The 24,241-nt window shown below is 43.4% G+C and overlaps 1 protein-coding gene across 3 annotated transcripts in view; it reads right to left on the reverse strand.

The window, feature by feature from the left end:
• Nucleotides 1-24,241, reverse strand: part of ZNF704 (zinc finger protein 704) — a 252,153-nt gene that overhangs the window by 52,922 nt on the left and 174,990 nt on the right. For all 3 annotated transcript variants that reach the window (XM_045398430.3, XM_073999048.1, XM_065519395.2), the window contains 2 exons: nucleotides 5,791-5,894; nucleotides 8-240 (listed from right to left, as the gene is read on the reverse strand). In XM_045398430.3, coding sequence (XP_045254365.1) covers nucleotides 8-240; nucleotides 5,791-5,894 — 337 coding nt within the window. The remainder of the gene's footprint in view (nucleotides 1-7; nucleotides 241-5,790; nucleotides 5,895-24,241) is intronic.

The raw sequence follows: 24,241 nt of genomic DNA on the forward strand, positions 1-24,241 counted from the left end.
CACCAACCTTTCTTTTCCTGGGAATGGGCTCGTCGAAGAGCAGGTTGCTGGCCTCCGCCTCGTCGATGCCGTCGTCTGGCTGCGCGGGGCTACGGAAGGGCTTGAAGCTGTCAGCCGAGAGCGGCGGCGACGGCGTGGACGGGTTGGACTGGTCGCTGGGGGCGCTCCAGCTCCAGTAGCCGCTGCTGCTGGTGCTGGAAGGCACGCAGCCGCCCTCCTTCCAGGATCCGCTGAGGCTCTCTGCGTGCACACAAACACAGTCAGTGCCAGGACCCCTGCGTGCCCGGGCATGGTTCAGTGGGAGCCTTGGTTCTACACCAGTGAAACCACTCCAGCCCTCTCAATCATCTGCAACAGCTGGGTATGTAAGTTTTAGCTCTATTTATACACCGCCTCCCAAAAGCCACACTGTAGTTTATAAACATTTAATTTTTTTAACCTCATGATAATAGGTTTTTCTAAGAGTTTTCTGATGTGTTTTTGTATTGTGCAACACAAATTCCTTGGGATCATAGTGGGGATTATATGGAAAAAAAAGATTTTCTTGTTCACTGAGTTTGGGGAGCTCTGGGTTTATTGACTGCAGTATTTCTAAGACAGGAATAGCATTTGCAGTATTCTTCTGAATGGTTTGGTCACAGAGTTCCCTCTCATCCCAACCCCTCTAATTTCAACATTTTTTAAAAAAGGGATTTCTTAGCTGAGGGCAGTGGCTCACTTCTCTTACCCTAGCATTCTGAGATGCTGAGGTAGGAGGATCGCTTGAGGCCAGGAATTCGAGGCCAGCCTGGGTTACATAGTGAGACCCTGTCTGTACAGAAAAAATGAAAGAATTAGCCTGGTATGGTGGCATGCACCTGTAGTCTCAGCTACTCTGGAGGCTGAGGAGGGAGGATTACCTGAGCCCAGGGGTTTGAGGCTGCAATGAGCTGTGACTGAGTCACTGCACTCTAGCCTAGGTGAAAGAGTGAGATCCTGTTTCCAAAAAAAAATGGGGGGTGGGAGGTTCTTATAGGACTGTGATTCTTAGAATACATTTATAGGAAGTTAGTCTAACACTTAAGAATCTAAGAGAAATAATTTCTGTATAGTTATCTAAAGCCCATTTCCATTCTGCTTATTACAACAAATAGTAATGCTTTACATTTTGTGAGTGTTTTACATTTTACAAAGCTTATTTGCACAGTCTCAAGCATTCTCACAACATCTGTCCTTCAGAATAAGGATTATTATCCCAGTTTTATAGATGAGGACTCTGAGGCAGCAGGAAGCAAAGTGACTTGCTATGTGACTGGTAAGTATCCCTGGTGAGCCCAGGCCCAAGGTGGCCTGCTGGTTGGACCTCTTTCCTCAGTGCATGCAGTCCCTGGGCTGTAAACAACCTCCATTCTTTCTGGCAAAGCTGGGATAGGATAAGAATTTATTGGCAATAATTAAGACTGCTATTGGATATTACCTTTTCATTTGTGGTGGAAAGCATTATGAAATGTTCGCTAATGTGGAGAGATTTCTGCCCAGTTAGAATGTCTTCTGCCACCCTGGCTAATATGGCGAAACCCCGTCTTTACTAAAAATACAAAAATTAGCTGGGCATGGTGGTGTGTGCCTGTAATTCCAGCTATTAGGGGGGTGCTAAGGCAGGAGGATTACTGGAACCTGGGAGGCGGAGGCTGCAGTGAGCCAAGATCGTGCCACTGCACTCCAGCCTGGGCAACAGAGTGAGACTCTGTCTCAAAAAAAAAAAAAAAAAAAAGAATGTCTTCTGGGTGCTCTTTTAATCACTGAAGATTTGCTTTACTTTTCAAGATGTACAACCTTAATTAGCATTTGTATAAATTCTACTTTCTTTTTGGATAATTTCTCCTCCATATTTATGTGCATTTTGAATATATTAAAACTATGTTCTAATTACAAGGAAAAAACATCCCCAAATGCCTCATTAAAAAAATACTGTTAATGTCTGTGTAATTAGTAATGAAGTGAAGACAAATGGTACATTAGCATTCATGGGGAAATTTCATAACTACCTTTACCTAATTATAGATTTCTAGCATATTCCTCAACTATGTCAAGCAAAAAGTTAAGTTAGAGGAGTGAAACTGTAAATTGAAATAGGAGAAACTACCCATCTCATTACAGCTAGGTTCTTTCAGAATGAAATGGTCATTTATGCAGTCTCATGCTTTGCCAGCATCAACAAAACCAAATTAGCATCTCACTCCCTGCAGTCTACACAGAGACTGATGCACTCACCAGACTAGAGTTGCCTGTTGTAAATAAGAAAGCTCCATTTAGTACAACAGGAGTTCAAGAAGAGCATAATATAAGGCTTGATGATTTTACTTGGTGTGAAAAACTCCCTTGGCAGGCCCTGGGTGGCTTATAAATATACTGTAGTATGCATTTGTAAAATAAAATAAAGCTAATGGTGCTAGATGTATAATCATGTTAAGTATGAGGCACTGAATTTATTTTGAGAATCAACTATTATTACAGTGTGGTTACATGGTTTCATGTCAATGCTAAAAGTGAATTTGCTTACTGATTTGTGAATGGCATTTCCTTTAGAAACACTATTTAGTCAGAAGGATTATAAGTGATATAGTAAAGTTTTTTTTCAGAAAAAAGTCAGGTCTGATTTATAATATTCTTAGGGGACAGAGCCTCCTTATATTAAACCACTGTTTGTCAGGAATGGAGACAGGCACTGCTGGACTCTTACCCTCTTTGCAGACCCACTTCCTGACAGAATGATCCTTTTTAGGCATAGAAAATGATCACAACAGTTTCAAAAAACTCACTGATGTGCAATAATTCTAGAGAAAATCTTTTTTTCCTAAAAAAGTGCCTTCATTATCATAAATTGCTTTCTCTATTTAAGAATTTGCTTTTTCTTACAGACTAAATGAGAGACAGCAGACAATTTGGGGTTATTAGTTGAGTAGTTATTTTTTAAACCATAAATGAGCACTGAATTACTTTATTACTATGCTAACAAAAGTTTGCATTGAAGAACCAAAAGGTTTATTTTAATTCTGACCTTTAAGTACAAAGGAACACTAAAAATGTTCTCAATTAAAAAAAGAAGCCAATGGTAAAAATAATGATTACTTTAAAATACACTTTTTTTTTTCCTTTAAGGATTCCATGACATTCTGCAATTCCTTTTTCTTAGAATATGTTTTGGGGGTTTTCCAGGGTTTTCGTATTTTTTATTTTTTAGAGTTGGAGTCTTGCTCTGTCACCCAGGCTGAAGTGCAGTGGCACCATCATAGCTCTATGCAACCCCAAAGTCCTGGGCCAGGACTACAGGCATGTGCTACCACACCTGGCTATAGTTTTGCCTTTACTATAATCTTTTTTTAGCATTGCCAAAGTGAGAAAGGTAAATCTGAATACCTATTTGCTAGAGACCCCCAGAAGAGCAGTCAGGTCACTGAATGGGAGTAGTCAGGCCCATTTCAAGAACAACTCGTCTGGTGCTACGTAAAGAGGAGGTGTCGGCTGGGTGAGGTGGCTCCCGCCTGTAATCCCAGCACTTTGGGAGGCCGAGGCAGGCGGATCACCTGATGTCAGGAGTTCGGGACTAGCTGACCAACATGGTGAAACCCTACTAAAAATACAAAAATTAGCTGGGTGTGGTGGCACATGCCAGTAATCTCAGCTACTTGGGAGACTGAGGCATGACAATCGCTTGAACCCAGGAGGTAGAGGTTGCAGTGAGCCAAGATAGTGCCACTGCACTCCAGCCTGGGTGATGGAGCAAGACTCCATCTCAAAAAAAAAAAAAGAAAAAAAAAAGAAAAAAAAAAGAAGAGGTGTTATCCCAGCTTGGTGAATCATAATGTTGCTGGGCAATACTGATTCATGACATTAATTTGAATTCCTAGCATCTTGATCATTCTTTCCCCCTTATAATGGGGTTGGAGTAAGTTTTGGTGAGGATTGAATATATGTTCAACGAATTTATTTTAACACCTCACATCTAAAACCAAATTGGGTGTGAACCATCTCTCAATCTCATAATTGACCACGCTGGTTTTTGAGAGAAGGTTTTCACTGATCAGAAGTCTCTTTCAGTGGTCTCAGTGCATTACATTTCAGTGAACTGCAATCTGCAATCTGGCTTTCTGCCCTGGGGAGTGCTCTTGACAAAGCCACCAGTGACCACCTTCCTGATGCAATATTCAGTCTTTTTAATGCATGACCTTCTGAAGCATCAGACACTTCTCCTTAAAACATGCTTTTCCCTTGGTTTCCATGAAACCACACTCTCCTGGTCTTCCTCTACCTATCTGGTCACCCGTCAGGGTCTTCCTGGGTGCTTTTCCCACTGCCAATTCCTTGCATGATGGTGAGCTTCACTGCTTCCCTCCTTAGCCATCTTCTCTTCTCACTTTGCTTTTACATAACTCTCTCATGGTGACCTCATCTACTCTCATGGCTTCAAAATGTTGCCTTCTAATCCTGTACCTTCAGCCCAGATCTCTGTCCCAAGATACGCCCAAATCTCTGCCAGATGTTGCCCCTCGAATGATCCTCAGGCACTGCTTATTAAACATGTTTCCTATTGTCTTCTTCAGCAACTTCAGCTCTTGAACCAAACATTTGCCAATACATCTCTTCCTGTGTGTTTTTCACCTACTCCAGTGAATGTCCTCCCCTTGCTGAAGCACACCAACTGCCTGGAAGTCATCCTTGACCCACCCTCCTGCTCACTCTCTCTGTCCAGCACCAAATACTCTTGATTCTGCATTCTTCACATTTCTTGGTTATGTCCTATTCACCTCCACTGTGACCACCAAGGTCTTTTCTTTTCCTTTTGGTTGATAAACCTAATCATAACTCTGCAGGGCTAGAATCACTTTAATGGTGCTCCCATAGCCTCAGCATAAAGTCCAAACTCCTAGCCAGGCATAAATGACCCCTCCTGAAAGGTCTGCCAGTCTCTCCAACTTCACCTCCTACTGCCTGACCTCCTTATTTACTGTGTTGGATTATATGAGACAAAATCGTATCACGATTAAGATAATAAATCTGGAATCAAAAAGACATGGAGAATTTCAGTTCTGCCAGTTAATCCCTATGAGCCTTAGTTTACTCATCTGTAAACTAGTGATAATAATATCTCATAGAATTGCTGTGGGAATTATAGGAGATAAGGCAAGCATAGTACTTGTTTACTGACACATAGTAATGCTCAATAAATGCTAGCCATTCATATGGCTATGATTGATGGTCCTTCTTCCCCAAAGAGACAGTATACTACCTAGGAGTGTGGATACTTTTTCAATGAGGTATTCAATTCTTCTAGCATGGTACCTGATAAATGTGTATGAAATAAATGAATGGACTAGATAATTCTATTTGATTAAGGAGTCTGAGATAATGTTTTCAAAAAATAATCTCAGAGTTCTTTGATCCAACTGCCTCCCCAGTCAAACAGAAATAATGCTAGGGAAAGTAATTCATTAGCTCAATCTTCATTTACCTGGGAAAAAAAGGGACACAAGTACTGCAAAGACATGTCCTAGCAAGGCAGAAAATAAAGGAGCTCAATAAAAGTGAGTTGAATGGAGGGATGGGTGAACTAAGCAGTGGGCTCCCTGGGAAAATGAAGAGGAGGCTGACAGCTCTGGGGGCCTCGATTTCTTCCATGTTTCCCTTTGCTTCCTGCTAATGGCTGAGGGTCAGTGGTTCATAGCGTTTGACAGGAATGAGATGCCTCAAAGAGAGGCCCTGCTCTTGGTGTCAAGGGGCCCTTCCCTAAGCCCCACATCCTGGGCTTACCGTTTGGTCGCACGGGAGGACTTCGAACCAAAGGGCTAGTTGACAAGCTGGTTAGTACCATTGCTGCTGTCACCTTGTCCATGTCTAGTTCCTCTGAAGATTTCCTGTAAAACACGAAGGGACATTGGTGACTGTTCACTCTGCATCTGCTGTGGGCTACACAAGGTACCATATGCTGTCACGCGTTTACTCTATTAACTTATCCCCATGAACAACCGATGCTCTGTTAGCTTTATTTTACAGATGAGGAAGCTGAAGTCCATGAAGTGAAGTGTTTCAAAGTCATACAGTATTAGGAAGACAAGGATTCCATCACCCATACTTCATCTAACAACTGTTCATTGAGAGTGTGCTGTGGGCTAGACCCTGTTCTAGCCATGAGTGATATGAGGTGAACAGCAGACAAGGTTCTTGCTTTCATGGAGCCTAGAGGATGGGAGGAAGCAACACGCTTATCAGTAAACAAACAAGCTAGAAAGAACAAAATCATTTCGGATAGTGACAAGCGCTATGAAGTGAATACACAGGCTAACGTGATAGTGCCTGCCTGTGGGGGCTGCATCTAAGGTGGCTAGATGTTTCTCTGAGGCGGTGACGTCTGAGGTGAACTGTGAATGTGGGGGAGAGTCTGTCCTGAGGGGCAGGGAAGTGCACCCCAAGCTGAGGCAGCAGCCTCTGGAAAGGCATGGCAGTGGGAATGTGCAGGAATGTTTAAAGGTTGATCTTACCGTGTGAGAAGGGGAGAGCAGTGCAGAGCTGGTCAGGTGGGGTCTGGTGGCCATGGAAGGTGTTCTGATTTTATTCTAAGTGAAACAGAAAGTCCCTGGGAGGCTTTAAGCAGGCCTCCCAGGGAAGTAATATGGTGAATATCTGTAATATAATTAATTACCTGAGCTGCTATATGGAGAATGGATTTTAGGGAAGGTAGAATAGAAGCAGGGAGGCCACTTAGGAGATGACTGCTAGGAGTCCAGGAGAGCTTGGACTAGGGTGGGGACAGTGGCTGGAGACCCAGCAAGACTGGCTGATGCAGTTGGACGTGGGAGATGAGCAAAATGGAGCGAGGAAGGCTGTCAGGTGTTGGCTGGAGCACTAATTAGAGCCATTTACTGAGAAGGGAAGAGGCTGGAGAAGAAATGCAACTAGGGGTGTTTGAGCTCCCGAGCTTTTAAAAAAGTTTTTAAAAACTACTTACTATAAAAAGAGTAGGTCATGGGAATAGTCACCATGTTGTTAAAGTGAAGAGCCACTGGCAATGATTCACTGAGATGAAGAGGTTGCTCTGGTTCATTAATTTTGGCCAGTTAACCCTGAATAAAGGTTCATAAGATTATGATCATGGTGACTGGAGTCAACTTCTTTTAAGCTTATTTCAATAAAGGAGGTAAAATTGAGAGGCAAAAGTTTGTGTCGTATGATGAAATCAAATAAATTGTACCTCCTGAGAGAGGTGAAATCAAATAAATTCACCTCCTGAGAGATGAACATTTTCAAATTAGAGAACAGCTGAAGAAGCCCAACAGAGGATTAACAAGCCATATCCGCAAATGAATTGTCACTTTGACACACGTGGCTTTCATTCACAGGTGTGCTACCTGATTTGTAAAAGCAATGAACTCTTAGAGATAGAAACTTCATAGCACTGCTTCACAAAAGAGTGGGAAGATAAATTCTTAAACTGGAGAAAAAAACAAATAGTTCCCAATTATGGGTGGGGGGGTCTGCTCAATTAATTTCATCATGAAGTTACAATTTTTGTAAATTGTTACAGTTTGGCTCTCTGAAGTCCACCCATGATACTAAATTATTAAACAAAGCCTATTCTTTCAATCGAAGGTACCAAGAGACTGAAATCTTTCAAATTTTCTTCAATAATTCTTCTCAAAGCACCTTATGCTCCTTATGCACCTTACGCACCTTAGCAAATTGTTCTATCAAAAGACAAATTACTTGTTTCAGAGATGACTATTAAAATACTTTTGTAAAGCAAGCTTAAGAGTGCACAGTAGCCGGGCACGGTGGCTCAAGCCTGTAATCCCAGCACTTTGGCAGACCGAGACGGGCGGATCACGAGGTCAGGAGATCGAGACCATCCTGGCTAACATGGTGAAACCCCGTCTCTGCTAAAAAATACAAAAAAACTAGCCGGGGACAAGGTGGTGGGCACCTGTAGTCCCAGCTACTCAGGAGGCTGAGGCAAGAGAATGGCGTAAACCCGGGAGGCGGAGCTTGCAGTGAGCTGAGATCCGGCCACTGCACTCCAGCCTGGGCGACGGAGCAAGACTCCGTCTCAAAAAAAAAAAAAAAAAAAAAAAAAAAGTGCACAATTCACTCCATACAGAAATGGAGTTTTCAAGACAACCTCATACACTTAGGGGGAAAAACTGTTCATTCATTTGGCATACCATTTAAAGATTTTACAGTATTCACAGTTTACAAGATCCCTGTACTTGGGAGTAAAGGTAAAGTCATTTTCTTAAACAGACAAAGCCTCTTGAAATCGCACCAGGGAAAGAATGCAAAGCACCTTCAGGTAATTCTGAGTGTTTTGTTGGCTCAATCTCCCCATGTAATGCTGGTCACAGAAGGGATAAATTGGGGCTTGCTGCATATCCACTAATCCACCTTGGGGCTCCTCCAACTATCTGCCCTTCCCAGAGCCCAGCTCCAGGATCACCCAGAGTGGGGGACATCTGAGCTGGCTGCTGCCCACACCTCTTCCAAGACTGAATTAAGAGGGCTGCTGACTTCTCTTTCCAACAGCCAGTCTGCTTTTATTCCCTTACTAACAAAGGTTTAAGAACCAGGATAGGAGGCCCGTGCACCTGGTACAGCGGGATGACATGATTTGGTAAGGAGAGGGTCCCCTCGTCCCTCTCCAGGTTCCTACAATGACTTGCTAAACAACCTTTTCCCTCTTCTACATCTTGGTTTCAGGGATCTTTTCACCCCTCTCTCAATCTGCTTTGTATCTCTTTTGATTTTCCACACCTAAGGTGAACATTTTGCTTTAGAGGTCTAATTGATAATTAACTCAAATACTGATTTATGTGTTTTTAAAAATATGACAATACAGAATGCATCATTGTAAAATATACATTTTGCATTGCAAAAATCTACCACATTTCAAAATAATTATTGAGCATCATAAAGAGATTTACAATGAAGAATGAAAAAAGGAATAATTAGTATAATCAGAGTGTTTTTGGATTTGGATTTCCTTTAAGTTTCCTGCTGGCACTGGAAATCACTAACAACCACAACAAAGTAAAAGGAATACATCACTAATGACTCAGTTACCTGTATTTCTCAGGGAATATTTTAATCATGCTACATGAAACATTACCAGATGATATGGCCTTGTGCTAAGTTGTGTTTTTGTTTTTATCTTTGTTTAACTTCTTTTGGTACACTACTATCTAATTACTGATTAACTGGTAAATTCAAATCCTTGTAATTAAACACGAAGAGATGATATACAAAGTAGAATTTGTTACACTTTGAGAAAACCGCTGCAAGGCCCTTCTGGTAGATTTAGAGTTGTTGAGAAAAAACAAACCACTAGAGGTGATATTAAATATTCTCCCCTACTTTGAATCTCAATCTACAATTGAAAACCTTAAGAATCATGTTTACTAAATGCTTTTACCTTTTTAATTAGTCTTTCCTCCAGCCAGATTTGAATACTATGGGACTTAAATTAGGAATTATTTAAAAATACAGGTTGAGTACTCCTTATCCAGAATGTTTGAGACCAGAAGTTTTGGATTTCAGAATTTTTTTTTTTTTTTTTTTTTTTTTTTTTTGAGATAGAGTCTTGCTCTGTCACCCAGGCTGGAGTGCAGTGCTGTTATCTTGCCTCACTGCAACTTCCATCTCCCAGGTTCAAGTGATTCTTCTGCTTCAGCCTCCAGAGTCGCTGGATTACAGGCATGTGCCACCACCCCCGGCTGATTTTTGTATTTTCAGTAGAGATGGGGTTTCACCATGTTGACCACGCTGGTCTCAAACTCCTGACCTCAGGGGATCCACCTCCCTCAGCTTCCCAAAGTGCTGGGATTACAGGCGTGAGCCAAGGTGCCTGGCCAGATTGCTTTGATTTTGAAATATCTGCATATATATAATGTAAGGTATTGGGGATGGGACGCAAGTCTAAACACAAAATTGATTTACGTTTCGTATGCACCTCACCCACATAGCCCAAGGTAAGTTTATTTTACCCTAGGGGACGCTGAACAAACTGTGTGTTGTATGACTGTGACTTGCTGCATGAGGTCAGGTGTGAACTTTTCCACTTGTGGTGTCATGTTGGTGCTCAAAAAGTTTTGGGCTTTGGACTGCTTCAGATTTCAGATTTTGGAATGAGAGATGCTCAACCTGTGATAGAAGTATTCGTTGTCACTCTATACATGATTTGTTCCTGAAGCCAACCTGGCTTCGGTGGATGAACAGGATTTCAAGACGGGAGAAACACATCAAGGAAGCCGGTGAGCCCTGGGCTTGCTGGGAGACCACTCAAGGGTCCTACGTGACAGATGTGGTGGAAATGGAGGCAGAGCCTGAGCCAGACCACGGGGGTGTGTGTGCCAGGCTGAGTGGTTTGTTGTATTCCTATAAGCAAAGTGAATTGACGGAACATTCATGAACCCGGGAGTGAGGTAATCAATCTGTATTTAAGAAATGAGTGAAAATGGGAAATGTAAGGAAAGTGAGGAAATGGAAGGCAGGCTGTTCAGCTGTTTTTAGTGGAGTAAAGTCTCATTTCAACCGTGTTACATTAAAAGGGACACTGCCCCTCCATGCAGAGATACTATTCAGTCTATGAGTATGGACCTTCCTGGATTTCTGCTGAGGCTGTGTTCTGGACCTCTCCAGGAGAGGCAGCAACAGTAATGACTAAGAGTGTAGGCTCCAGAATGAGTTAGATAATGTGGCTTCAGATCCACTCTCTGCATTGCTACCTGTGTGACCTTGGGCAAATTACTTAAACTCTCTGTTTCCTTATCTGTAAAAGAAGGATAAACATAGACTTGTTGAGAGGGTTAAATGAGAAAGTACATGAGCACCAGCATGAGCCTCAGCCACAGTCAGAATTCATGTTATGTCAGCTCTTACTAACCTTCTAATTCCTAACTACACCCATAGTGTGTGTCCCCCATGAGGGAGGAGAGCATCAGATGACTTCACTTGCTTTTCTTGTTCAGCACCAGCACTAGCAGTTGTGGATTTTCTTTTTGTAAGGCAGGTATATTATTTTTGATAATGAAAAGACTGCTATAACTCTGTAAGAGCTGGCAACTGGCTCATGGAGAAGCAGCTGCTGGTCCCTCACTAGAGTTTCCAGTCAGTGCTTTGGCAAAGACACTGCTCATTACATAATGAGTCTTGGCCAGACTGTCCACAAATAGAAAAGCCTAGAGTGCTTGTTTGGATTCCATGTTTAAGAGTTTATGCTTTCAGTACTCACTCTTGGAGCACTATGTGCTAGGGGCTGTGCTAGATAGGAGAATTAACAGTCTTTATAAAAATGAACAGTTTCTACCCTCTTCAGCTCTGGTCTATTGGAGAACTAGACCTTAATCAAACACACACACAAATAAATGTAAACTTACAATGTGATAAATGCCAGGAAGAGTACTATTGATTGGATGAGGACCAACCTAGGTACTTCTAGCTAACGGGAGAACAGGTCTGAGACTGGAAGTGAGTATGGGTGTTGCCTCAGAGGATGGAAGAACTTTTGGGCAGTGGAAGAGCCAGGGCAAGGCTTCCTTTAAAAAGGAAAGGGAAGACTGAACACGAAGTGCAGTGTGCTTGGGAGGGGCAGTTCAGGGAGAGCCTTCCATGCTCTATAAGGGCTTTATCCTTATCTTAAAGGCCCTGGGAAGCACTGAAGTGTTTAAAGCGCAGTGGGGTTGGGAGAGGTTGGGTAAGGTTGGGGTGATGCTATCAGATTAGCTTTTCAAAAAGCTCATTTTGGCTGCCGTGTGGAAAATGAGTTTCTTGGGTTTGACAACCAATCTTTTATCTGAGGAATTGATTGTCTGATGACTGTGGCAGCAGGTTGCAGAATGACATCATCTACTACACGAAGAGGCAATCAGCGCAGTGCACAGCATCAGCAGAGGCAGCCCGGCCAGGTCTCATGCATGGGTGGGTGTGGCTGATCTGTCCTTGAGCGCTCAGCTATGGCCTGTGCTTACAAACCCAGCTATTGTTTGTGCTGCAAGAAGCCTTTTCCTTCTTTCTAGCCACTTCGTGCCTGAATACTGCCTGCTTGGAGGATGCATATAAACACTGTCTCCCGTGACTAGCTAAGGGAGAGATGTTTTACACCTTGGAGAGCCATAAAAGACATTTATCAGCAATTAAAGTGCTGTAGTAACAAATGGAAGTAAAAATGAATAATATATTCCTTAGATTAGCACTAATCTAGTTCCTTAGCAACTATTGAAATCTGCTGTCTAGACCAAGTTCAGTCACTTTTAAAAACTTGTAATATTCTTAAAATGAGGAATAATATCTGAAAATAAAATCTTTTACTGGAAAGGCATAATCATCCCCAATCTTGGAATTCTGAGAAAGCTTTTACTAAGAGTTTGGAAAACTGGATTCAGTAACTATTAAATATGATAAAGCACAGAACTTCATTTCCATTTTAAAGAAATCTTGTAGAAAAAGTGGTAAATGTTAACTCTTCCCAATTAATTTTAGCTTCTATTTCTTTTAAGACTATAGGGAAGTCAGTATTTATCAAAATTGATGGAAAAAGAAAAAAAATCAAAGGGAAGATTAGAAAGCTGCCTATTGCAATAAAGTGTTCAGTGGCCTGGATCGAACAAGATGGAAAAGTTAGAGTGAATACGTCATAATACATAAGGCAATATATATCAGTACATCTGAAGCCATCTGTGGCGAAGGTCATTTTTAAGACATTTTTAATATGTCATGGATCGATACTATACAAAAAAACCATGGCCTGTGGAAAATTTCTACACCCCTTCCTCTTCATTTCTGTACCTGGCCCAATGACTAACAAAGAGCTTGCAGACTGGCACTGGCCCATTGTCCACACTTTGAGTAGCATGAAGCTAGGCAGTTGCTTTAATTTCCATTAAATTTTGAAAAGACTCCCTCCTGTCCCTCTTTCTCCTGCTTTCTGTTCTTGCCTCATGAACCCTCTACAACTTCTCTCCCCACTCACTCTGCCCACTGGACCCCTGTGTTCCATTGCAAATTGACCCTCGCATGACCTCGCCCTCTCCCCTTTTACCATACCCAGACTCTCCCTGGTAGGTCACTCCTCCTTTCCACTGGAGTTACTCATCCCTCTACCCCCAGTGAGGTCAGGTGGGGTGTGGGCCTTTCATCTGCCTCCCTTAGGAGACCATCCCCCTTCACCCACATGCAAAAGCTCCTGGTTCTTTGAGGCACAGGCAATGCACTTATCTTGTTCTCTCTTTTCTATTTCAGGCATTGACCTTCCTGTCAGGACCTCTCTCCCCTAATATTCATAAAACACTCTGGCACATAAATTACAGCCTTTATTTTTTACCTTGCTTGGAATTATGATCCTAGGAGATGTACTGAAGGTAGCCAATATCCTAACTTCATAACTTTTGTCTCCTTAACCCACCGCCCCCAGCCAACATTCAGCAGAGTGCTGAGTTGGAGAGAAAAGACGCTGCAGTCTGACAGACTGCAGTTTAATCCCCAAAACCTCCATTTATTAGCTAAGTGCTTTTAGGCAAATCTTGCAGCTTCACAAAACTTCTGATTCCTCATCTGTAAAATGGGAATGACAATAATACAGACCTTAGAGGGTTTGGAAGAGTTAAATAAGATGAGTAAAATATCCGACATATACTAAACACTCAATAGTTGTTATTATCCTCCTCCTCTTTTACCTAAAACTGTTATTTCAGTGAACCACTCTCAGGTTAAAAACCTGAATTTTACCTATTTAAGTATTTATAGGTGAAATAACATGAAATCTTGGATTTGCATGAATATACTGCAGCCTCCCACAACCCCTTCCTCAAAAGTGTGAGTTGGGGATGATTAGATGAAGTAAGATGGACAAAATGTTGACAACTGTTGAAGCCAGGGAATGGGTACTGAGGGAATCATCAGACCATTCTCTCTATATCTGTGTAGATTTGAAACTTCCATAATACGAATTTAAACAAGAACACAGCATGAACACACACCCGGATTTTGGCGGTCACCTGCCATCGCCCCACTTCAACTCCCCCCTCCCCTTTTCTGTCTAGCTCCACTCTCTGTCACTGCATCTGCTCCTCCATCTCCCAGGGACAGCCAGTCTCTGGATTTCTCCTTTCCTCACAGGCAGTAGAGGCTAGTACTACTGACCTAGAATAGCTTACTTCTGGCTACTGTTTCCCTCCCGCCGGGTCCACTGGTGGCTCAGTGGGGTGCTCCCTTCACTAGTATCCCTGAATCCCTGGCCTTGTGAGCCTTCTGCTCCACTGGCCCAGAAGAACCAAACCCTGGCTGAATCCTCCTGGCCTGCTCTTTACTGTCCCACCCCAGGGCGTTCAGTGCTGATGGGAAACAGCGAATGACTCTGCCGGCCGGATCCATCCTCGGCACGCACCCTACCTGCACATGACCTCAGCAGGCCCTTCACCCGCCTTCGCTCACCACACCTGCCTGCTTCTAGCCAGGATTCTGCCTTATCTTCATGTCTCTCTGCAAGGCTCAGCTCCTGCCAACCCAAGCAGCAGATGCCCTTTCCTCCTAGATTATACAGAGAATTGAGGCCTCTAGGCATGGCCTTTGTCCCATTCTGCCTTTCTTACCTTCTTGCTTCAGTCTCACAGGGAGGTTAGCATGGTGTTTTGCTTTCTGAAGCCACTGCCTCTACCTGTGCTGTCTTTATCCTCCTTCAACAAGACCTCCTCTCTCCTGTTCCCACTGGCCCTTCTCTATTAATAGGCTTCTGTTTTCTCCCCACTTACATGAAAGGGGCCAAACAGGACCAGAGAGGTAGGAAAGAAATGAGGAGAGGAGTCAAGTGATTACAGATACAAGAGGGAAGAGAATTTCAGGAAGAACAGATTAACAGCATTGATGTAGAGACATCAAGCCAGATGAGGACAGACAGGGAATTTAACTTAATTCCCTTGAACTTAGCAGCAAGGAAGTAGGTCTCTACTTCCTCCACTCTAGCTGAGGTGGAGACTCTAGCAGGAGTGGAAGTGGACTGCTGTGGGTTGCAGGGTGGATGGAAACTGGGAGGTTGAGAAATTAGAGGCAGTCATTGTAGAGGACTCTTAAAGACACTTGGCCATGAAGGGAAGGGAAGGGAAACGTGGTTCTTTGAGAAGTTAGAGAGTTTTCCTGTCCTTCAGATGAAAGGAACTGTAGCATATTTAAATGCTGATAGGAAGGAGCTACTAGGGATGAAGAGGTTGAAGATACAGGAAAGAAGGGATGAGGAATGGACAAGGTCTTTACTGGGGCAGCATGACAAGGGTCCTGGGCTCCAATGGAAGTAGCTTTAGACAAAAGGAGGAACAACCACCCCTTCTACCCGGAGTGAGAACAAAGATGGGCTGGGTGTAAGCACACTTGTAGGTGTGGGGCTGGGGAAGTCGATGCTTCTCTCTGGAGGCCTCTCCTCAGAAGCAGGTAAGTTTCTCTGTGGAGAGTGGAGAGGACATTGCCGTGCTGAAGGTTTGGAATTGCTGTTATGAGTACTGGGAAAGAAAATGGAGCAGGACACCAAAAGTCTATCAAGCAGCAACTGAGGCTCAGCTGAGGTTGGAAAGCTTGGTCCCATCATGACAAGTCCTCTGCGGGGCAGCTCTTCCAACTCATGAAAATTCTCCGTAAGAAGACTCACTTTCTCCTCTCCATACCTGTGAATAAGCTGTGCCCTCTGTTTGGAACAAGCTTTCTTCTCTTCCTGCGCTGGCCTGCTTCTACTCACCCTTAGTACTCATCTCCATCCCGCTCCTGGAAGCTCCTGGAAGCCGCCTTCCACCTGCCGAGGGCCAGAGGTACTGACTGCTGTGCTGTTGGACTGCATGTGCTCCCTCCTCCTCCCCACTGCGAAGATCAGGGCTTAGTTTTGCATCTTTTTATTCCCAACTTCTAGCACAAACCCTTGCTTAGGGTAAGTTTTGTTTTTGTTTGTTGAGGCAGGGTCTTGCTCTGTCACCCAGCCTGGCGTGCTGTGGTGTGCTCATGGCTCACTGTAGCTTCCACTTCCAGGGCTCAAATGATCCTTCTGCCTCAGCCTCCTGAGTGGCTGGGACTACAGGCAAACGGCACCACGCCCGGCTAATTTTTCAAGTTTTTGTAGAGACGGGGGTCTCACTATGTTGCCCAGGCTGGTCTCGAACTCCTGGACTCAAGTGATCCTCCTGCCTCAGCCTCCCAAAGTGCTGGGATTACAGGCGTGAGCCACTGTGCCCAGCCTTGGGGTAAGTTCATAATCAAGGTTTTGTGGACAAATTAGCATTAAGTAAGGATGGTGACAGTCCCGGAGGAGTGGCAGGGGGAAGCACAGAACATGTATCTGAAAAACTTCTGCAGCTGTCCTCTGCTCACTCTCTTTCATCTTGTTAGACCTGGTGATTTATTTGTTTCCTCTTGTGGAAGACAATTCCTCACAAATTCAAGTATTAAATAAATCATTCATAGGATTTTTTTTTTCTTTTTACTGGCCCTAAAAATTGTTGGCTTATCTAGGCAAAATGGATTTTGTTCCAGTGTCTGTGATAATTCTTCTATATTCACAAAGGCTCATAGACACATCAGTGAACTCTAGAATGTCAGCAATAACATTATTAAATAATAAGTTTCAAATCCCCTGAAAACAATTCTGTGTGATTAGCTGGACTTCTTGATGTGAGCAGCCTGCAAAGCACAGCTCAGGGAGGCATCTCCAACATTCCTTGATGGCATTTTTGCTTTGTAGGTTTAGTGCTTTTGATTGCAGCCAACGTTTTCTCCCAGGAGTCACAAGGCCAGTCTTAAACTAACAGAAAGCCCTCTGTGTGCATGTGATATTGTGAAACAGATATTTTGTTTTCCTCCATCCCTGTTTCCTGCTGTACAACTCCTAAAATCCTTGGAATCTCCAGTGACAGGTGTCTTTGTGTGTGCTAATGAGATGACTGGTGGCTGGCAGCTTCTAGGTCGCTTCTGGCTGGTGCCGGTCACAGGAAAGACCAAGGCAGGATTAGAGGGTTGGACTTTCGGGCACCGTCCCCCAGTCCAACCTCTGGGGGTGGTGGGGGAAAGGGCTGATCACCAGTGGCCAATGATTTAATAAATCATGCCTACATACAAAGCCTCCATAAAACCCAAAAGGACAGGGTTTGGAGAGCTTCCAGACAGTGGGACATATGGAGGTTCCCAGAGGGTGGTGAGCCCAGGAAGGGCAGAGAAATGCCACACGCCTTCCCACATGCTGTGCCCTACACATCTCCTCATCTGTATCCTTTATAATAACCTTCATAATAAACCGGTAAATATAAGTCAGTTTCTCTGAGTTCTGTGAGCAGCTCTAGCAAATTAATCAAACCCGAGGAGGGTGTCCTGGGAACCCTGATTTATAGCCAGTTGGTCAGAAGCACAGTAAAACAACCTGAAACAACCTGGGGCTTGGGATTGGCATCACAAGTGGGGAATTCTTGTGGGACTGACACTTCTTCAGGTAGACAGTGTCACATTTGAACTGGAGGACACTCCCCTGTAGAACTGGTTGCTTGCTTGATGTATGGGGGAAATTCCCACACATTTGGTGTCAGAAGTGTGTTGTGGGAGTGCAGTGGGAGAGCCTGAGTGTTTACCCCTGAATTCTCAGAGCTCCCGTCTGGGACTGCCACTGAGGCTGCATGTGATGAAAAAAGACCAGAGGGAACACAGCAAATTCCTGAATTTATTTGGATAGTGTGTGTTTTGTGTGTCTCTGCGTATGGGTGTGTATATATCTGTCTATGTCTGTGTGGGTTGGTGTCCTGGGTGTGTGTCTCTGCATAGCTGTGTGGGCCTTGTGTGTATGTGTGTGTCTTGGTCCTTTGTGTATGTGTGTGTGTCTGTGTTTGTGTTCATGTGGGTTGATGTTCTGGGTGTGTGTCTCTGTGTGCACAGCTATGTGTGTCTGGGTCCTCTGTGTGTGTATATTTGTATCCCTGCGTTTGTATCTATGTGGGTTGGTGTCCTGTGTGTGTGTCTGTGTGTGTATCTCGGTCCTGTATCTGTATTTGCATCTCTGTGTGTGTGTGTGTGTGTGTGTGTCGGTCTCCGTGTCTGTGTGGGTCAGTGCCTCTGTGTGGACTTGTGTGTACTCTGTGCATGGAGGAGGAGATGAGGGAGTGGGAGGTGGCTGTGCCCCAGACCCTGTCTCCTGCCCAGGGCAGCCAGCCTCTTTCTTCTAGCTCCCTGGGATGGCAAAGTCCTTGCTTGCTTCTCTGTACCCCACTAAGTATGAGCTTGCTCCTCAGTCATGGCCAAAGAAAGGTTATCAAACTCTGGAAAGGGCTCTTGATTGTTTCAGGAAGCTGCTGGCTGGGGTGCATTCAGCTGGGCTGCTGTCTGTGCAGGCTGTCAACCAGTCACTCCTGGGGTCCCGGGGAGCACCTCATCCAGCAGAGCCTGTCGTATGTGCAGGGGTGGCAGGGCCCAGGCTAATGGGGTTGAAGTGCCCTGTGTCATTTGGGTCATTCTCAGGTTAACGGTCTGCCTGATAAATGTCATGGTTATTCTCCAGAAGAAAACTAATCAAAGTTGTACCTCTCACTCTTACGTCTGTGTCCACTTTGAGTCACTCCAGGCTTACTGATGGGGTTAAGTATGTTATTGCTTGGAGCCTCAAATCCACTTAAGCCCCAATAATGTAAAGAACTTCTAGCTACATTTTCATGGTGATAACACTTATATCATGAGAGCAGTTGGGAGAAAACAAATCCAGCATTTTCTTATTTGACAATGCAAGAAAAATAAGGTGATTTTTTTCTTTTTTTCTTTTTTTTAAAAGAAAAAACAGATTTAAAAAGACCACACTTCTTATTTCCGCTGCTTCTCTTACCTGAAATAGTATCATTATTATGTTGGCAACAGACTGAAACATGGGCTAGAAGTGACAGTTGTAGCTATTTTACTTTTGTTTTTTCCAAGAGAGAAGACTCACATCATTCCTAACAGAGCCACCCCTATTGGGTTCCCCAGGAGCAAGGGGGGATGTGTCTCCCCTCAGAGAGCAGCTGTGGAGCCATCCCTGCTTGTGTGCTGCAAAGGCAGCGGGGCCTGGGCTCTGGGTAATGGCCTTGCCCTTCAGGAGCAGCTGCTCTACTTGGGCAGAGAAATGAAAGGCTCAAGTCAAGTGGGCTAATTTGCTGAGATGCTTTAGGCTGAGAGTTATTCAGAGTTTTTCATTATAACTTTAAATTTTGGTTTATTTCACCTTCAGCCTGTCTGGGACCTGCCTGCAGATTTCAGCCACTTCTGGATACGCCTGGGACAGGGCTGATACCTCCACTGTCTTACACGGTGAAGAGGGGGACAAACTGATGTGTGACATAGACCACTGAATCAATCCCCTTTTAAGCTGCTTAAGTTCCAGATTTAGTTTCAAAGAGAAAAAAAATTGCCATCTTTTTAAAAAAATTGCATCTTCTTTCTCCTAATAGCTAATATTTATTGAGCATTCATGACATGTATACACTATTTTAAACTGCCACTGTGGGTTGATGTCACTTTGCCATTTTATAAACATGGAGACTTTGGTAACTTTCTTTTTTTTTTTTTTTTTTTTTTTTTTTTTTTTTTTGAGACGGAGTCTTGCTCTGTCACCCAGGCTGGAGTGCAGTGGCCGGATCTCAGCTCACTGCAAGCTCCGCCTCCCGGGTTTACGCCATTCTCCTGCCTCAGCCTCCCGAGTAGCTGGGACTACAGGGGCCCGCCACCTCGCCCGGCTATTTTTTTTGTATTTTTTAGTAGAGACGGGGTTTCACTGTGTTAGCCGGGATCGTCTCTCGATCTCCTGACCTCGTGATCCGCCCGTCTCGGCCTCCCAAAGTGCAGCCGGGCCTGTCCTCTTCAGAGGCGCAATGGGGTCTTTATACTACAGACTAATGCTGTTTGCATGATCATCCCTATCACTTTGTTTTTAATTTAAGACAAACATGTAATTTCCTATAATTGAAATATATATGTGAGCTAAGATCAATTCCTTTTAGGTCACACATTTAAAATTGTGTTATAATGGAAAGTATTTCCTTTATATATAGGGGTGGGTCCACATTAATGAGAACGTAATATATGGATTATAGGCCAACTACTCATTTAAAAAAGAGTGTTTTGCTTTCAAAAGGATCTCTATGGGTTTTCTTTAAATAGTATTCTTATAATATACCTAAAATGTTTTGAATAATTCAATTTCAATTCAATTCATATACTCAAACTCTAATCTCTATACTGACACCTGTTCTATGTTATTAGGTTGAACCATATGAAATTGTGAATCTTCATTAATCTTTTTGTATATAAAAATGGCAATTTCATATGGTTCAGCCTGTATTTGTGCTAATTCAAATACTATTTATCTTTTGTTTCACAGGCCAGAAGTGAACCGGTTTGTCCTCATTTAAATTCAATTGTTTCAATCAATGAGCCAGATAATGGTTCTCTTTTCTAGGGTGTGTATATTATTGAAGATAATCTTCAATAATATAATTCAAGCAGGCCTCAATTCAGTAATACCTACCATGTACAAAGTATTGCTTTAGGCAGAATTCCTTGCTCCAAAGCTTGTCAATGCTCTTCATAAGACACTTGGAATGTCCAAATTTGGGGAAATGGATGGAAGCACCTATGTTGCCCTCTGGAGGATTCTCATACACACATAACATTACTGGCTCTATTTCCTGTGTCCTTTTATTTATATTTTAATTGTGTTACCAATATATGTTTCTGTCAGTTCATACAGCTTTTATTTGATGACTGATCAATTTGAACTTTCAATACAGGTATCCTGTCCCTAGAAAATCGTAATTCTATCATTTAAAACATTTGTTCATAATGGAACTATCTAAGCTCTATGAAATCAAATCTATTTACTGAATATCCGCAGGCTGGACAATTGCACATCTAGATGTGTATACTCCGTGCCCAAGGAATATGACTTCCCCAAAGGAATGAGCAGAAGAATCTGATACAGCTAGAAACACAATGCAAAGGTTACCACTGGGCATAACAGCAGATCAGTAACATGGCTGGGTGGCTACCGGCCAGGGCATATCCAGTTTCCTGTAATAGGAGGTGGATGAATACAGGTTAATAATGCCAAACAGGGCTTAGGCAAAAGCCAAGTGAAGTCCACAGTCCAGAGAAGGCAAAGCATTGCAGCTCCTATTTAACATTTCTCCTGAAAACAATATACATGGCTTATAAGCCTAGGATGCTGGAATTAATATTTAATGTGGAAAGCATTGCTAAAAATGATTATATAGCTATCAGGTATAAATCATAATTTCCACCTCTGCTAATAACTTTTAGCTCATTTAGGTTGTCATAGTTGTATAGCAGCAGTTTATAGGCAACCTTACTGTAATAGCATGTTGATTCAACTATGTTGGAATTATTCAATCTATCTTCCAGTTCTACACTATTATGAAGTTCTAAATATTTCAAATACTAATAGGCCTCTATTAGTCAAGAGCTCAGTGGCTATCTGTCTTCTTTCCTTTTTTTTTTTTTAGTTTTGAATTATTAGGAAGGCTGATTAAAATCAACTTTCCACATACTTCAAGCGAACCCATGAGCTTATGATAAGGAGTTAGCAAGCACATAGACTACAGAACTGGGATTTACTTGAAATTTGATGGGAAAGTGAGCCAACTAAAAATTATTATAAAAATATAGAGAAAAAAGCATTTCCAATATGACACATCACTAACATTAACGTTTCTTTTCCTACTTGGTATGTTATTTCTATGAAGGTTCATCTACCACAGATAGAAATAAGCACCTGATTTCCTGTGTAAGTAGGAAAAACTTCTGAAAGTTCAGGCCAGGTGTGGTGGCTCACGCCTGTAATCCCAGCACTTTGAGAGGCCAAGCCAGGCAGATCACCAGGTCAGGAGATCAAGACTATCCTGGCTAACACGGTGAAACCCCGTTTTTACTAAAAATACAAAAAATTAGCCAGGCGTGGTGGCGGGCACCTGTAGTCCCCGCTACTCGGAAGGCGCAGGCAGGAGAATGGCATGAACCTGGGAGGTAGAGCTTGCAATGAGCTGAGATGGCACCACTGCACTCCAGCCTGGGCAACGCCATCTCAAAAAAAAAAAAAAAAAAAAGCAGTAATGGTGTGTCAGTTTGACTCTTCCAAGAAGCAGACACCAAGAAAGGATCAGTTCTATAAAGGACTTATTGGGGAAGGTGCCTATGAAGGATGGTGGGGTGACAGCCGGAGAGGGCAGGGAGAGCCAGCCAGACCACCAGGCAGGTTTGACCCCTGGGAGAAAGGAAGGATTGGGTGGGAAGAACTTTGGAGCAGTTCTAAGAAAGTGTCAGCCCAAGGCGATGGGGCATCCTGAGGAAAGGTTGCCCATTACAGGAGTCCTGTGTCAGGCAGGATAGCCTGCTCTACTGTGCTAGGACCTTGGAGAGGATGAGCCCCAGGGAGGATGGCCTCGGTGGCTGCCGTGGATCTGCAGCAGCAGCAGCAGGAGGCTGTCCACCACCATGCTCCCCACAGCAGCAGCTTTGCTTGTAAGATCTCAGGGGTGCACTTCCATCCCCTCCATGAGTGCTGTTTCCTTTTGGTGATTATGTAGTTTTGTCCCTAGGATCTCGTATCTTACAAACAAAGCTCCAAAATCCCTGGGCTAGACATCTTTGCCAGCTTCCCTGAGGACCAGTTGTCTGCTTATGTGCTTTTCCTACCCAGCCGGGTGGCACTTGCCGTTATGGTAAAGGGGAAAAAGATGGTCAGGTTAAATAAAGCCTCTGGGGTGACTTCCTATCTCCTGTCTTCCAGAACTGTTTGAGAGCCACTCCAATATTTGCCCAAGACTTACCCTTATTAACTTGTTTAGGTTATGGTCCTACCAGGTCAAACCCAGGGTATAATCAACCTCTTTAAATAAATCATAATAGTAAACATTCATGCAGCATTTCCCATTTGTCAACCACTGTTCAGCCTGTATATTCATTAACTCAGTTACTCCTCATAAGTCTATGAGGTCAATATTACTCTCTTCATTTTTTTAGGGATGAGGAAACAGCCACAGAGAGGTAAAGTGAAGTAAGTGGTGGGGTTTGGATTTCCACCCAGGCAGCTGGGCACTACAGTATGTATCCATTATGACAGTGATTACATCTCCCCAAGATTCACATGTTGAGGCCGTACCCTCGACATGATAGTATTTGGAGATGAAGTCTTTGGGAGGTAGTTAGGTTTCGATGAGGTCATGAGGGTAGAGCCCCCAGGATAACATTTGTGTCTTATAAGAGGAAGAGACACCAGAGCCTCCTCTCTCTACCGTGTGAGGCCACAGCAAAAGGTGGCTATGTGCAAGCCAGGAAGAGGACCTTCAACCAAAAACTGAATCTGCCAGGACCTTGATCGTGGACTTCCCCGCCTCCAGAACCATGAGAAATAAAGATCTGTTGTTTAAGTCACAAGTCTGATATTTTGTTATAGTAGCCTGAGCAGACTAAGACAGTGGTTTTTTGTTTTTATTTTATATTTGTTTGCAATCAGCTTTCTTAGGTTGAATAAGACAATGTTTTTACCCAGCATACTGGGGAGGGAGGTTGGCAAGAATTAGGCAAGCAGAGAGGGTACCAGACATGTGAGGTGCAGTTTAGCACAGGGCTAATTCTTCTGGCATACAGGAATACCAAAAGCTGGAGGCCAGCTTGGCAGCATGAGGCCCAGCTGGGTGAGCTTCGGGTATACTGTGGCACTGCAAACAGGCACATGAATCTCAGGCCTAGGCTAACAGAGTGCTTCCTGACACCATCCTATGGTGATTCCTACTGTACTTCCAGCCATAATTGGTTCAACAGTTCTGTATGTTCTAGCCTTCCAGTGACAGATATCAGAGGCTGTAGCTAAGCAGTCACAGGGAAAATGGACACTGACAACAGTCCCAATGGCAGCGATGATTCTGATAGTAGCAGCAGTGGCAAGAGGAGTCAATAGTGGCAAATGGCAGCAGTCTCAGGAATACTGGGGTTAGTGATGTTTTTGTCACATCCACTAAGAATAGACAAACCCACTATAAATGGGAGGTCAGGGGTAAACTCTGTATCAGGAAAGGAAAATGTATAGATACATGTAAAAAAAATTTTGTATATTATTTCAGTGGGTTGACAGATTCTTTGAAATTGATCCATAACCTCCAGCAGGTTAAAGACTCACTGCTTTAAAGAAACTCGAGGGAGTACCTGTGGAGCTCAAAATACA

The sequence above is a fragment of the Macaca fascicularis genome, chromosome 8 (assembly GCF_037993035.2).
Source record: "Macaca fascicularis isolate 582-1 chromosome 8, T2T-MFA8v1.1".
In the NCBI taxonomy this organism is placed as follows: Eukaryota; Metazoa; Chordata; class Mammalia; order Primates; family Cercopithecidae; genus Macaca; species Macaca fascicularis.